The 16414-nt window shown below is 48.6% G+C and overlaps 1 protein-coding gene across 1 annotated transcript; it reads left to right on the top strand.

Moving 5' to 3' along the window:
* Positions 1 to 547: 547 nt before the first annotated feature.
* On the top strand, positions 548 to 14356 carry LOC144737634 (uncharacterized). The gene is made up of 7 exons (XM_078620401.1): positions 548 to 553; positions 3926 to 4035; positions 4910 to 4991; positions 7566 to 7655; positions 8378 to 8496; positions 13446 to 13503; positions 14209 to 14356. The coding sequence occupies exons 1-6, from the start codon at positions 548 to 550 to the stop codon at positions 13453 to 13455; spliced, it is 417 nt and encodes a 138-aa protein (XP_078476527.1). The 3' UTR covers positions 13456 to 13503; positions 14209 to 14356.
* The last annotated feature ends 2058 nt before the right edge of the window (positions 14357 to 16414 follow it).

Here is a 16414-nt window from a genome sequence, read left to right as displayed (position 1 = left end):
AAGACGTCATCAAGTCCAAGTTCAAGACTTACCCGGGTTGCAACTATTGTAAAGAAGAAGAATATCGAGCACGACGGGGGTAGTGCCTTAATCTGATGTTTATTAACCCTTTCCCGTCCAGAGACGTCTGCAGGTTGCAGGGTGGGTGTCCCGTTCACCACTGAATCTCGGAACGCGCAAGCGACTCTGCGTTAACTCTATTGAGAGAGGTCCAGCGCCGTCGACACCCCGTAGAGAGCCGTGCGATACGACCGTGCCGGGGGAAGGACAACAAACTAAACACACGAAGCAGTGCTAAGGAAATGTTCACAATTTAGTGTAGTGGTGTAGTGTCTAGTTGTGTACGGTGTAGTGTAGTATGTAGTGTATAGTCTAGTACGCGTTATGAATTCGACGCCGATGTTGTAACCGTCGGAGATAATTGCAACAACACCGAGCGGGCGGTCATTCCTTGTGCCGCCATGAATCACGGTCACGCATTGGGATTGCAGCGTCATCCGCACCCGATCGTTGAATGCGTTAACGAGGAGGTCCTTGTTAGGAGCGCATGGAGGTAATGGACGAGGCAGAGCTCTCATTTAATCACCAGCTCCTCCACTCCTATTTGTGGCAGTGACCTCACATTGGCGCTTTGTGGGCTCACGCGCACGCAATAACAACCACAACCATTGTGCCAGGCTGGGTGCACCTTGAGCCCATGTGGGGGTGGTGAAGTGTGCGACGTAAAACTAGAGACTACATCTCTGGTCTGTGCGTGTGTGCTATAGAGAAGGGGCATTTCCCGACATGTCGCCTGCTATATACTTTTTTAAAGGTCACATGGAGTTGTTGACGAATCCGTGTTGATTTTATTTGACTTAACGAGATGTACCACGTGTGTGTGTGCGCTTTACACTGCGCCAGCTATCAAAAGATTCCCCAAATAGCCTGTAACAGACTGTTGGAGCAAGTGCTGTTAGCGAGCACGAGGGGGGTAGGTGGGTGGGCAGCATCGCACCCGGCCGCCTTTGTCTTCCGAGTGGCGATGTTTACACAACGCCCAAAGGTACTAATTTGAGGCTGAGTCAACCTAGGTACAGGCCAAAGACCGGTTCAGATAATCGTCACAGGTGTTGGTGGTCGCGAGCGGGAATTGAAATCGCCACCGCTCCACCACATCGCCGTGTTGACCTCACATGGTCACACAGGCGGTTGGGGAACCCCCCACGTGGTCACACAGGCGGTTGGGGAACCCCCCACATGGTCACACAGGCGGTTGGGGAACCCCCACCCCCCACATGGTCACACAGGCGGTTGGGGAACCCCACCCCCCACACGGTCACACAGGCGGCTGGGGAACCCCCCCTACCCCCCCCCTCCCCCCACATGGTCACACAGGCGGTTGGGGAACCCCCCCACATGGTCACACAGGAGGTTGGGGAACCCCCCACATGGTCACACAGGCGGTTGGGAAACCCCCCACATGGTCACACAGGCGGTTGGGGAACCTCCCGGAGCCGCACGTGGCTCTTTTAAGGACCGTTATTCACACGCGATTGCGGCTCTTGAAATATTGCGATGGGGTTGTCGTTTAGGCAACATTCCAAATCAACGTCTCGTCTTGTTCATTGGGCTGTCCGAACCCCCCTCTGGCCACCTTGGACACCGCGTGTGAGACACAACGAGGTGCCCGCGACGTCCGGTGACGACCCAATACGGTCATCGTCATGAGCGACCGATCAGCTATCGGACGTGGTGGGGGCAGCTCGAGCTGAGAGTGCGAGGAAGGTGTGAGATGGGGTGTCTGTGTGCGAGTGTCAGTGGAGAGGTGTCAATACCTGGGCAGTGTGCTCATGACCAGCTCCCGCATGACAGCAGAGGTCTCACTCCGAATCAGTCGAGCGGCATTATATTTTCATCGGCTGCGTAACGCTGTGTGGAAGTTACCTGGTCTGTCGCTCCACACGAAGCTTCGGGTCTTCTCGGCCAATCTCATGCCCTGCCTTCTCTATAATTGCGAAACGTGGAGCCCCCGAATGGAACATGTTCGCCAGTTAGAAACATTTAGGCTGGATTGCCGACGATCCATCTTGGGTTTAACCAGGCTGAATTGTGAGATCACAAATCCTTGAAATATCTGGACATTCCCATCAGTGAGCTCCTCTGGCAGGCAAGGCTGTGTTGGCTGGGTCATGTAGGCCGCATGCCCAGCCACCGCATGCCCAAACAGATTTTGTTCGGCCGGATAGAAGGGGCTGAATGGACGCGGCACGGGCTAGAGAAGAGATGGAGTGATGTGGTACAAGAGAATGTGGAGCTGAGTGGACTTGCCGATGACTGGTACCAGCGGTGCCAAGATCGGCCTCAGTGGAGGAGGCTCGTGAAGGACGCTACTGGGCTGTTGGAGGCAGTCGCCCTCCAACAACAACGGAGGGCGGAGGAGCGACGCTCACAACAACGAGCGGAGCGCCGGGCGGTTAAAAACACAGCAAGTTGGCACAGTAGGGGGCACAGGTGGCACATCGGCCAATCGTCTCAATCAGTCGACCCATGGCACCTGCCACCGGGAATTCGACACTTCACGTGCAGGGGCGGTTTCTTCATTAGGGCGATTGGGCGACGCACCACCAATGTCATTCAACCACAGAGTCACGCTAGCCGTCACTGTGCCTCTGGATATAGTCCAATCAGCGTCATGCTACGTTCTGTGGAGTACTGCCTCTTTTTGGGCGATTTCCCTCCAGCTGAGAATCGCCCCGAGTGGTCCCATAGACTTACATTCAAAGATGTTTTTTTTCGAACGGGGGCACTGCAATGCATTCTCTATGGCTTCCGGGAGGGCTCGTCCTAACGTGCTTACGTCATCATACGTGCTTACGTCATCATACGTAAGCACGTTTCTTCCAACAATATAATTTGTTGCCACCTAGTGGAATCTTTAATAAAAAACTTGAGTGGTTTGTTTTAATAGTGAGTATAGAAACAAACAAGATGTATTGTAAGAGTCACTTTATTTTTCATTAATATTAAAGAAGTGAAGTTGCCTTTACATGCTTAAGCTGTTAATTTATCCATTGCATGGGTGGACCTTATCCTTATCAATCATCCAGACATTTGCCCCCCCTGAGAGATTTTGCAGGAGCCGCCACTGTTCACGTGGCCTTAACGTGCACATAGCCTGGCACGAGCGCCGTGGTGAAGTCACCGCCACTTAGTGGCGAATGACGGTTGTTGTTGTTGCGAGTGTGCGAGGGGTGTGTCTTTGTGGATGTAGGTCAAATCAGCCTCAAATGAGTACCTGGTGCGATTTGTAAACATCGCCACTAGAGAGACAAAGGCGGTCGGGCGTGGTGCTGGCCACCCACCCCCTCGTGTACCGTTGCGGTCTTCATAGGTGCTCGCTAACAGGACTTTCCCCAACAGTGTTCCAGGCTACACGAGGGATCTGTGTCTCTTTGTCAATGTGTGTATGTCTGTGTGGGGAGCGGAAGTGAAGCGGTTAGCACGCTGCACTACGAACCCAGGGACTCGAGTGGGATCCCCACTCACCGCCACCAATAGCAGTGACAATTATCTGAACCGGCCCTGGGTCTCCCCTAGACCGACTCAGCATCAAATGACGACCTGGTGCAGTGTGTGAACATTGCCACTGGGGAGACAAAGGCGGTCGGCCGAAGTGCTGGCCACCCACTCCTTCATATGACCTTTGATGATGAACGTCTTTCGCACCGTACGTAGCCAACCGTGATAACCGGAGGTGCGGTTTTCATCGAACAGCATTTGCTCCAACAGTTTTCCACAAGTTACAGAGGTGAATCTTTGTCATGGTGTCACGTGCGCGTGTCACGTGCGCGTGTCTTTATGACTCATCGCTCGTTGCCCGAGCGTGACTCGCAGCGGCTATTCGCGTCTCGCCGTCACCCGCGCCCACCACGGCTCACGGCAGCTGCTGCCCTCGTGCGTCGCCGAGTTCACTCCTCTGCGTGCGTCGCACAGATCACCGACCACCGCCTGCGTCTCCACCACCAACGCCGCCGCCGCCGCTATCACCAATCAGCATCGCTGCTTAGTCCACACCGCCTCATCTGCTCTACGCCTTTTAAAGGTGCTCGCGAACATCACCGTCATAGCTGCTCGTGACTGCAGAGCTTGGGCGAGGGGTTTAACATCTTGTCGCGGTGGCCAGGAGATGTTACATCCCTCATCTAGTCTACAGGAGGTCGTGGGTTCGATCCCGACCCTGGCGCCTGCTGTACATTAGGAGTTTGCGTCTTTCTCTCTCTCTCCCCGTAGTCGCGTGGATTTTTCTCCGGATCGTCCGGTTTTCTCCTCCACACTTAGAAACATTCGTTTCGAGTGTTTGGCTGCTGCTATAGAATTTCCACGTGATACGCCAATTTCGCTGAGCTATCATTTGTGGCCAGGTCGCTTCTGAAAAAAATAACGACACAGCTCAGTGGGGCCTTACCTGGGGAAATACAAAATATAGTTTAGTTTTAGTTTACTTGTACAATCTGTTAAGGCTGTATGGGGGAGGGATATTTTTGGCTTTGTGTATGCGAGCGTGTTTTATAATTGTTATATAAGTGTAAATCATTGCATGCATGCGTGTTAATGTATGGGCATGATTCGGTAGTGTAGTGGTTATCACGCTGCGCTACGAACTTGGCCAACAACACCAGTGATGATTATCTAAACCGGTCCTGGACCGCCCCTAGCTCGACTCAGCCTCAAATGAGTACCTGGAGCAGTGCGTAAACATCACCACTGGGGAGACAAAGGCGGCCTGGCGTGGTGTTGGCCACCCACCCCCTCGTGCGTTGTGCCGGCCTTCATAGGTGCTACTCGCTAACAGCACTTGCCACAGTCGGTTCAGGCTATACGAGGGATCTTTGCCTTTTTCACGATGCGCGTGTTGCGTTTTAAACAGAGCTGGACAGCAGCCGCAGCAGGAGCTCAGCCCGATGCAAGTGCGAGTGGAGTTCGCGTCGCCGCCAGTGACGAGGCAAGGGGTGAGTGCCGCAGAGGGCCACAACAGACGCGAGGGCTTTGACGTATGTGCGTGTATGTTGAACTTATTTTTCACCATACGTAGCCAACCGTGCTAATTGGAGGTGCGGAGGAAGGACAGCAAACTAAGGGGCCGTCCATAAATGACGTCACGCACCTGGGGGGGGGGGGTCAGACATTTGTGACGATGTGTGACGAGGGGGGGGTTTGAGAAATGTGACTTCACATCAAAATGCGCAACTTTAAATAAATATAGACAACACGTTCTACTTAATTAAATAGACTTTTAAATAAATGTTTTCTCCTACAACATCACAGTGCAGCGCCACATTAAATACGCACTACAATGACAATAGTTTAAAGCGATTTGAAGCATGTTTTATTTTTTTGGGGGGGGGGAGGCAGAGCTTTGTGACGTTATATTCGAGGGGGGGTCTGACTTTTTGTGATGCCGTGTGGCGATGGGGGGGGGTCAAAAATCGTCCAAAATCGCGTGATGTCATTTATGGACGACCCCTAAATACAAAAATCAGTTCAGAAGAAATTAGATTTCAATCTAGATGATTTAAATCTGCGTAGTTCTAGTGGCTTCCTATTATCAGAAGAACGTTCCAGACGGTCGCAGAAGCACATTTGAAACCGTGCGATTCAGTGACCGTCTTTGTTTGATGGCCAGCCAGAAGCTACTGCTGCGAGGATGACAGGAGTTCACGTGATGATGGATTATGCTCCTTGACGAGATCAGCAAGGCATTGTGCTATCATTCATGGCAAGCACTCCATGTGTGTAATCAGTCAGACCTTATACAATGTATTCGTCCGGAAACTGGAAGTCAAAGCAGGGGGCTACTCATGAAGACCGGTCCCCTATCCACGCAGAGGAGCCAGAGGCGATGTTGCTTTGGGGAGACCGCTGTCAAGCCACTGTCTCGAGCAGGGGTCTGCAATCTGCGGCTCCGGAGCGGCAGGTTAACTGACTAAATATGGCAGGGAACGGGTCACTATGGAATGTCTTGGAGACAAAAAAAACTGTAGAACAGTCAAATTGTATTATTAAAGAATAACTAAATGGACCCAGTTTATTCCATCACCTATGTTGTTTATGTAAATCAGGATGTGTGTTGTCATCTGCTGTATAACACCTGCTGATTTTGTGTTCAAGGGCCTCTGCAGTGTGATGCGGCTTTCAAACTATTTTGTCAAAATTCTAGATTTGAAGCTTTCGTGACTGCAAGGATTCATACTCTTAGGTTTTTTCGGTAAAGTCACGTAGGTAAAAGAAATAAATAATAAAAATAATAGAAATAATTATAGAAATAAAATAATAAATCACGACGTTTCGGAGGCAACACAAGTTTCCTTCATCAGGTGTAAAAAGGCACAGCAAAATAACTGTAGTGGGAGTTATTTGTGATGGGGCATTAATATATAGGGTAAGAGGAGGGGGAAGGAGCCAAAGGGGACGGGTGCAGGATGGGGGGGGGGTTTGGGGTGTGGGTGGAGCCCAGAAGGTGAAGGTGGTAATAAAGGGCGGCGAAATGGACGGTGGAGGGAGGACGAGGTGCAGGATGGGGGGTTGGGGTGTTGGTGGAGCCAGGAAGGTGAAGGTGGTAATAAAAGACGGCGACATGGATGGTGGAGGGGGGACGCAGAGCGGGGGAGAGTGGCGGTTGAGGTTTAACCTGATTAATCACATTTTTCCAATGATTGCTCAATTTGAATCCATCTTCTCGGTTGAAGTTTTATCTGTGTTTATATATATATATATGGCTTCATGGACAAATCTTTGGTGGTATCCAGACGGTTTGCAGAGTACCTTCGTATCGGAGAAAACGATATCATGGTCACCCACAGCGTTGTAACATTGATCAGCAACGGCTGAAGAATTTGTTCTGCCATGTTTCAAATCTGATTTGTGCTCGCGAATTCGGTCCGAAATATGTCGTTTCGTCTCCCTGATATAGCAGTCACCGCAGGTACAACTCAATTTGTAAACACCGGGGTACTGTAAGTCAGGAATGACATCCTTTACGGATGGAATCAGATCACGGATTTTATGTACTGTACTGAATCTATGTTTGTTTAGAATTTTGGATATCTTTTTGGTCACGCCTGCTATGTATGGCAACGTAATAGTTTTGATTTATTATTTTATTTCTATTATTATTTCTATTTTTTTACCTACGTGACTTTACCGAAAAACCTAAGAGTATTTTGGTCAAAGACAAAAAAAATGGCTCTTGTTCTTCTTTGAAGGGTTGAAGACCCCTGGTCTATAGGCGCCATTAGAGGCCGCTCTATCATTGTCTAGTACCCCCCAATCAAAGACATCTGTGTAAAAAGGGCTTTATAGCTCATCGGATCTTCCAGTATAAATTCTGATTCTGGGATGGAGGTGGTTAGTGCTGAATTCCACGTGATTCTGTAACGAGTAGAAGAAGAGCCCTGGCTCACTCACAGATGCACGCAGGAGTCACCCGACTAGGCTCAGTCGCTCGTTCCACTGCTGCTGCAGTTGACGATGCCGTCTCCCTAGTTGTCGCTGTCAATTGATTTGTTATGCTCGTCTGTCTTTAGACGAATTCCATCATGGTGGACTCCTTCTCCATCACATCGGCCCAGCCCGGCCGACACAGGGACACGAGGTCCGACCTCGTGGCGTTGAAGGTAACATGTCGCAGTGAGGTGCCCTGATCCCCCCATGACTTCATTTTATGGGGCACGCAATTTCATTTGCCCCGTGAAATGAAGTAATTTCATGATCCCACTGTGGCGAGACGTTAACTCCCTTGCCCAGTGTACAGGAGGTCGTGGGTTCAATCCTGAGCGTGGCGCCTGCTGTATATTTGGGGTTTGCATGTTCTCCTCGTTATCACGTGGATATTTCTCTGCGTTCTCTGGTTTTCCCTCCACATTTAGAAACAGGCATTTAGAGTATATTCTTTGGGTCTTTCGGTAAAGTAACGTAGAAAGGTAATTTTTTTTTATTAAATAAACATTTGGTGACCTATCTTCGTGACTTTACCGAAAGACACAAAGAATATGAATTCCTGCAGTTACGAAAGCTTTAAGTCAAGATTTATGCATTTAGAGTATTTGTCTGCTGCTATAAATATCCATGTAATAAGGCACTGCGTTGAGCTAACATTTGTGGCCAGGTGGCCTTACCTGGTAAAATAAATAAAAATGTAACAGTAAAAAATACTTTATACGACCCGCGTTTCAGATGCCAATGTTCGTGGGCAATCAGATCCTGGGCCCAATGCTGTGAGCAAAGGTGACCGAGGGTACCAATGCATTGGATTCTGAGTGTGGGAGACTGAAGGTCTCCTGCTGGGCATGAGAGACCAACACTGTGGAGGGTTCCCTTTGCTGCGCGCTGCGTGCAGGAGGCACTGTCCCGCACCGAGGTCGCGTTGGCGGCCCTGGGAAGCAGCCTCCAGAGGGAGGCGGCCACGGCACGGGACGCTGCAGGAGGGCCCCGGGTGAGAGCGCCGCTCCACGCGAAGTGAGCGAGCGAGCACCGCGGCCCATCTCTGCACGCACACACACTGACAGGCCCGGACTGGCCATAGGGCAGCAGTCCATATGTTACATTTCCGATGGGGGTGGTCCATTCTGAGGGCTGGTGGGCCAGTCTGTGTGGGGAAATTGCAAATGTGTTCACAGTAAAAAATTGTATATGCTTTATGTAAATATTTTATTCCCTAGAATCTGTACACTCCATTGCTTATGTACGCTCTCAGTTGGCATTATGTCCCCATATTCAGCAGCCCTAAAGATTATTCCTCACCGGCCCCCCATTCGCTTTTTGGACCAGCCCCAAATGGGCCAATGAGATCTTACGGCAAAAATCGTGCTCGCCCATCACATCGCAAATCTAGCGACTAGTACTAAACAGTTTGCCGCACAACCCATTAAAAATAGTCAAAAATTGCCAAAATTTTGGCTGGTGTGTTTACAAATGCCTAGGCTGATTTTTAGTCCCAGTCTATCACTGAACACGCACAATATTACGACCATAGGCTCACAGTGATGACATCACTTTACTCTATTTAAGACCGAAGCAGGAGGAGGACTTGTTCACAATTCTGGATAATTGCCTGATGAAGTTAGTTGTAATCACCAACGAAACATCATACTCGAATTGTAAATGGTGTGCCTTTACTCCCCAACACACCAAAGTAGTGTAGTGTGGTAAAATACGCGGTGCGCACTGCTGCCCGAGGGCAACCGAGGGCAGGCAGGTGCGCGTGTGCGACGTAAGGTTGCACGTGCAAACCGCCACCTCTTTAACGGGAGATTCGGTTGCAGACGGGGTCGGTCTGGGGTCGTACGCTGGCACCGGAGGTGTTGCCTTGGAGACGTGCGATGAGTGATTGACGGCCTGACAGGCGCCGGCCTGTCGGGCCCTAAAGAGACACAAGGGAGGAGCTGGATAATTGGGAGGAGGATATAAGGGGGTGTGTGAGAGCGGAGCGGCAGTTCGGGTTCTGGGACCAAGGTGAAGACATCTCGCCGCTGCCGCTCAAGCCAGGGACGGACCTCAACCCTCACGAGTCGACGGGCGGGTGATGGTTGATTCCCCCGCCCGGATCGGACGAGTGAGTGGGTCTGAGGGAACGTTGGCGAGGGCAGCGATGCAGAGGGAAGGCAGCTGTGTGAGTGAAGCTTCTGCGCGAGTGAAACTTCTGCGCGAGCAAAGCCGCTGTGTGAGCGCAGCTTCTGCGTGAGTGAAGCCTCTGCTGTGTGCAAGCTCTGTGTGAGCGACGCCTCTGCTGTGTGCAAGCTCTGTGTGAGCTGCTGTCTTTGTGCGGAGCTGTGAGTGCAGAGCTGCTGAGAGGAAGAGCGTCCGCAGGCAGGTCAGCGAGGTGTAAAGTAGATAAGGGAACAACCACGTCCAAGCCGTCGTCCATCCTTTTGGCCCCGCCCCCCTCCCCCTCCCGATGCGTTGTACGTGGCACTCCGTGCCGTCTTTGAGCCCCGCCCCCCTCCCTCCCGATACGTTCCATTCATTGGCTACCACATTCTGATGAGCTCCTCCCCCCTCTCCTCCCCCCTCAACTTGCTTTTAAGGGATTACATCTTGAATCATTGCCTCACTTGATGCAGCTAATCTGGCTGTGACGGTCCCACCTGATGACGGAGACTTGTGTTGCCTCCGAAACGTCGTGATTTTTATTTTATTTTATTTTTATTAATTTTGATGTTTTACCTACGTGACTTTACCGAAAAAAATCTAAGAATATGAATCCTTGCAGTCACGAAAGCTTCAAATCTAGAATTAGATAAGGGAAGTTGGTTAACAAAGTGACCGTATAGACAGAGATAGGAGTGCCTACAACTCGTGCAAGAGAGAGTAATTAAGTGTAAGCAGGTGACTTGGAACAACGTGTCCGACTGAGTGATTTTACACGACACTGCAGTAGTAATGAATTGGCACGTTTAGTTTACATGACACATCTTAAGAATTGGCTGTCGGCTGGTGGTGAGTTTAACGACTATTTTATTTACATATTCTTAGGTTTTTTCCGGTAAAGTCACGTAGGTAAAATCATTAAAAAGTAAAATAAAATAAAAATAAAAATCACGACGTTTCGGAGGCAACACAAGCTTCCGTCTTCAGGTGGTACCGTCACAGCCACGACAGCTGTATCAAGTAAATGAGAGATTGCAGGAGTTACCACTGCGTTTATATAATGGTTGGAGAAGGTGGTGGGGCAAGGGCCGCATACTTATTATTAATATGGTAAGGTGAGGTTTGAGACTAAGAATAGACTGCATAACAAAGGCTGAGCCTTTGTTATGGAGAGGTGCGGTTTGTGACTCAACCTGAAACAGGGAGTGCACCACTAAACATGGTTAAACAGTAATGGTTGTCTGTCAAATAAGGTTGGCAAATAAGTGTAGTTAAATCTTTTTTGCATGGTTAATCACATCTTTCCAATGATTACTCAGTTTGTAACCGTCATCACGGTTGAAATTATGTCTGTGTTTGTATATTTGTATGGCTTCGTGTACAAACCTTTGATGGTAGCCAGGAGGTTTGCAGAGAACCTTGGTCTCGGAAAATACAATTTCATGAGAGCCCACCGAGTTGTAGCAATGATCGGCAACGGCCGAAGAATCAGTTCTGCCGTGTTTCAGATCTGACTTGTGCTCGCGGACACGATCAGAAACATGACGTTTCGTTTCTCCAATGTAGCAATCACCACAAATGCAACTCAATTTGTAACTCCAGGATACTGTAAGTCAGGAACGACATCCTTCACAGATGGAATCAAATCACGGATTTTATGCACTGTACTGAATCGGACTTGGATCTTATGTTTGTTTAGAATTTTGGAGATCTTTTTGGTCACGCCTGCTATGTATGGCAACGTGATAGTGATATTTTATTTACACAATCTAATCCAACAAAAACCTTTATGGACGATTATCAAGCTCGCTTACCCAGAAAAAAACTCACTGAATCCTAAGACCTTTCCAATGTATGTGCGTGTTATTTTTTTCTGCACCGTATGTAGCCAACCATGCAAATGCACCACATGGGAACCTGTGCTGCTGTGCAGTTCCACCGTGGTATGTGCCAATTGGTGCATTCATTATTGATGTTGCTCTGGAAATGTACCTTGTTTCTGACTTTGGGAACCGGAAATCCATTCTGAAACCTGTTTATTGTTTAACAATCCCAATGCTTTCTCACTGTTTGGGTATGTGGCCTAGCTCCTGCTGTCTGGTGCAGTTGTGCACTGACATTAACATATGTTCCCTTTGTCATGGCTTGTACATCTATGATTGCTTATTGCATAGGAGCTGACTTTAGCAAATGAGTTAACAAACGATTATTCTTGCACAAAAATATGGTTTGGCATTCTGGTTAATAGTGGTGCTTCTAGTTGCCACAGAGATGTAAATATCTGAATACAGCATAAATTAATCCAACATAAATTAACATCATGAATCGCCTAAGACTGCAGGAAGGCTGCCATTGCAGGACCCTGGAGAGACCTGCATAGTGTTTGCAGGAGGGGCTATGCATATTGAACTCCTTTTGCACCGTACATTGCCAACCGTGCTAATCAGACGTGCAGGTGAAGGATTAAGAGGTCCTGGCGGGTGTTTGCAGAAGCGGATTTTATGTTGGTGTTGTAATTCGCAGTACATTGTTTCAGCATTGGGATATTTGCCGGTGGTGGCTATAAACGTAGCCTGTAATACAGCACTGTGGAGACAGTGAGGGTTGGTGGATCGTACGAATGCTGTAAAACTCCCTTTCCGTGGATGTCGAGGTGCTATACCCTGGTTTACCAGAAGACATTACAGGATTAAAGTGAGTCTCGTTGACCGAAACTTCAACACAGTTCAAGGAATAAAAGGCTGAAGTTTAACACGAGCTGTAACCATGGTAGTGTCATGACAGTAGAGTCCATCTGCGGTGTGAGTGGACTAGTGGTCATGGGGGGTAATCACAGGGGAGACAGTTTACCGTATGAGTGGACTAGTGGCCACGGGATGTCAGCTTGCAGTACGAAGGGACTGGTGGCTACAGGAATGATCGAGGATAGGAGCATGGCCAGGTGACGGAAGAGGACGATAGAGGACGGTGGAGTCTGCTGGTGGATCGAGCGTCTAGAGCCAGCGAGAAGGTTCGGGAATGGGGGCGTGGCCTCAGACCATATATAAGGGAGATGCGCGGGAGATTCGGTGCTGTTGCAGTGGGGTCTCCGCCTGTTCAAATCAATGTGTGTCTACAATCAATAAACCATCTCGTCAAGGTCGTCATTACAGTAGTACTGATAGAAGAGTGGTAAGGAGACTGAGCGCCGGTTGTACCGATTTGGCTGAATTCTGGGGTGGACTGTACAGCTGCAAGACGAGATAATGGCCCTGAGAGATCGCAATCACCCGATGGACGGCCTGCTCTCTGCCCAGGCCCAGAAGAGTTCTCGTCAGCCAGGTGTGAGCCCAGTGACAAAGACCCCCCGAGAGCCACACAGGCTGTTGGGGCAAGTGCTATGAGCGAGCACCTGCGCAGGCTGGCATGGCACATGATGGAATGGTGTGACAAGAACCAAACCGGCTGCCTTTGTCTCCCCAGTGTCAATATTTGCGCAATGCACCAGAGTCACTGATATTACTCGTTTCATGATCCAGAAATTTGATAAACCATGCAGCACCTGCACATCAACTGATTCATCTCCTCAGTGGGCATCATCTCAGATGCATTCCAATCCTTGGTTGTCACTGTTATTGGCCAAACATCCCAATGGTGAAAATGTTTTTAATAATTACTCAATTGGGATTACATAGAACATCACTCCCTACTGCAAAAAAACTTCGCATATCCCTGCTGAACAAAATAGACCTTTGTGAGGCTGTGCAGGTTAACTAAGTGTTAAAAATAACCACTACCATAATTGTTATGCGCTTGTGCGTGATTCTCTTTGCTCATAGCTGGAGGTAACCGCACGGGAGAGAATCACTCAACCAAGAGCTGCTTAGAGACACCGAGGTGGAGACCATCATCATCAACATAACATCATCCATCATCTTCACTACCTGCAATGCAGCATTATCATCACACATGCTGGTTTATGTGTGCATGATGTACATCTTGTGTGTATGTGTGTGTTCTACGCTGTTTTGATTCATTCATGCTGGCCTGCTTACAATCCATCTTGGGTTTGACCAAACTGGATTGTGTGAGATCCTTGAAACATCTGGACAATCCCGTCAGTGAGTTCTTCCGGCAAGTGAGACTGTGTTGGCTGGGTCATGTAGCATGCCCAGCCACCGCATACCCAAACAGCTAATGTGTGTTCAGATAGAGGGGGCTAAATTTGCGTGGCACAGGCAAGAGAAGAGATGGGTAGGTGTGGCATGGAAGGATATTAAAGCTTTGGACTTGACTGGTACCAGCAGTGTCAAGATCGGCCTTTGGAGGTGGCTCGTGAAGGAGGCTGCTGGGTTGTTGGAACAAGTCGGAAGGTGGAGGGGTGACGCTCAGTCGAGCGCTGGGTGGCTAAAATGCAGCAAGTTGGAAGTGGGGAGCACAGGTGGTGTATCTGATAGTCATCTCAGTCATTTAACCACAGCAAAAATCTATCCCATGACTTCAAGCCAGAGCCTTCCACACTAGCTCAAAGTGGACCTAGCTTGGTACAAGCTGCTGTCGTGTATTTACACGTGTATATGTTTGTGTGAAATCTCCCTTCAGGACACCTCCACTGCCTGTCTCCGCACTACAGAGCAGACACATCATCGCTTCACCTGATCATGGACGCCACTCTGGAGTTCTCATTTAATCAAGTTAACGTGACGGACTGTACATTTACCAACAAATAAAGCTCAGCTAGTTGTATGAACCCTGTTGAAGTCGTGTGATGTCACAGCCGGCATTGCCTGACTAATGATAACGTTTATGGGAGTCTTCAACAAGGACACATTAAGAGCTGCTAGCTCTTCCCTCGATCAACGCCACTCACTGTATATAGGCACGCCCACTCAACTACCATCCCCATTTGGTAGCTTTGAATTTATGATGCCAGCCGCAGAATAATCTTTCTGAAACGACTGGGACTAGCCCGGCCAAACGGATGTTTGGTAATCTTACTCCTGGCTCAAACGCCCATGAGGTGGTACAGTGGCATCCCTGACCCAGCAATGAATATTCACAATTTCCACGGTTGGAGCCCATATCCATAACAACGATTTTTGACCAGCCACAAAGCATCTCTCATTTCATCAGCTGAAAGTGAAGAGCATCATACTCTGGTTCTTTCGGTAAAGTCACATAGGTATGAAATAAATTAAATCACGACGTTTCGATTGCAACACAATCATCATCAGGTGGGAAAACCACAGCAATATTTTTTTTTGGGAGAGAGATGCGGAGGTAAGAGGTTATATAGGTAAGAGAAGGGGGGAGGGGCAAGGGAGGGGGGAGGGGAGCGTTGCTTGGACGCTCGGAGAGGGAAAGGGACGTGGACGGGGGGGAAGTGGGCGGGGCTGGAAGTGGGAGGCTGAGAGCTGGGTATGCGTGGGGGGGAGGATGCAACAACAATGCCACTGCAGCAATAATGCCACTGAAGCCAATAATAACAATGCAGCAGCAATACCAAACGCTGGGGATGCAATTAACTCGGCAAAATAGACTAGTGCCCGGCAAATATGATGGATCAACCATAAAGCATTTAAGGTTTTACCTGGTTAATAACATCCTTCCAATGATTGCTCAATTTGTATCCATCTTCTCGGTTGAAGTTATGTCTATGTTTATACTGGTAGGAACGAAGTGAACCAGCCTACAATAGATTATATCATCCATCCGACGGATGTCCGATTAAGTGTAGCAACATCGCCCCCTACTGAAAACACTTGGCATGACCCTACAAAAACCTTTAGACACAGTGAGGCTTTCCTGGCTAAACAAGTGTAACATTCCCTTATAATTCCCTCAGATAGCTTTTAATTAAAACATTTAAATTAATTAGGCTTTCCTGGTTAAACAAGTGTATCATTCCCTTATAATTCCCTGAGATAGCTTTTAATTAAAACTTTGAAATTAAAAATAATATCCTCCGTCCGTCCGTCCGATGTCTGATTACGTGTAGCAACATCGCCCCCTACTGAAAACACTTGGCATGACCCTAAAAAAACCTTTAGACTCAGTGAGGCTTTCCTGGCTAAACAAGTGTAACATTCCCTTATAATTCCCTGAGATAGCTTTTAATTAAAACTTTGAAATTAAAAAATAACTCACAGTGGCCTAAAGCCTACAGCTAGGCCTAAAGCCTAGAACTAGGCCTCAAAGTCTCCCTTCGTATCGTACCCCCGCATGTGTGAAAGGGAGTTAATGTTTAACAATGCTACATTCCCTGATGTTTTAAAATAGAAACATTTACATTTAAAGCTTTTACATTAATAATTAAAACACTTAAATTATACATTAATAATTAAAGCATTTAAATTAAAATTTACTCACAGCGGCCTAAAGCCTACAGCTAGGCCTAAAACCTAGAACTAGGCCTCAAACTCTCCCTTCGTATCGTCCGATTAGGTGTAGCAACATCGCCCCCTACTGCAAACACGTGGCAGGACCCTACAACAACCTTTAGACTCAGTGAGGCTTTCCTGGCTAAACAAGTGTAATAATACATTATGTTTATATTCTTTGGTTATTCGTTCCTACCAGCCCACCCCGCAGGGTCCTCTTTATCATGTGGTGTCTGTCGGTACACTACTGATGAGAGATGCGGTCAATGTAGGTCATTGGTGACTGCTTTGCTTTTCGGGCAGTGCGGGTGGGACGATCCCCTTACCCCTTAAGAGGTGGGCTTGGCACACCCTCGGTGCAGTATTATACAGTGGAAGGGAAGTACTACATCTCCTAGCGCTGGCTTTCTGCTGGCCTGCCCTATGTA

Source organism: Lampetra planeri, chromosome 72 (assembly GCF_965212315.1).
Source record: "Lampetra planeri chromosome 72, kcLamPlan1.2.h2, whole genome shotgun sequence".
Lineage (NCBI taxonomy): Eukaryota > Metazoa > Chordata > Hyperoartia > Petromyzontiformes > Petromyzontidae > Lampetra > Lampetra planeri.
This window is presented reverse-complemented; position numbering and strand designations above follow the sequence as displayed.

Excerpts from the sequence above, each read along its gene's own strand:
- LOC144737634 (XM_078620401.1), top strand. Across the intron at positions 4,036-4,909 it reads GCCGCCGCTATCACCAATCA|AGCTGGACAGCAGCCGCAGC; the intron begins GCATCGCTGCTT and ends CGTTTTAAACAG. Across the intron at positions 4,992-7,565 it reads CGCCAGTGACGAGGCAAGGG|ACGAATTCCATCATGGTGGA; the intron begins GTGAGTGCCGCA and ends GTCTGTCTTTAG.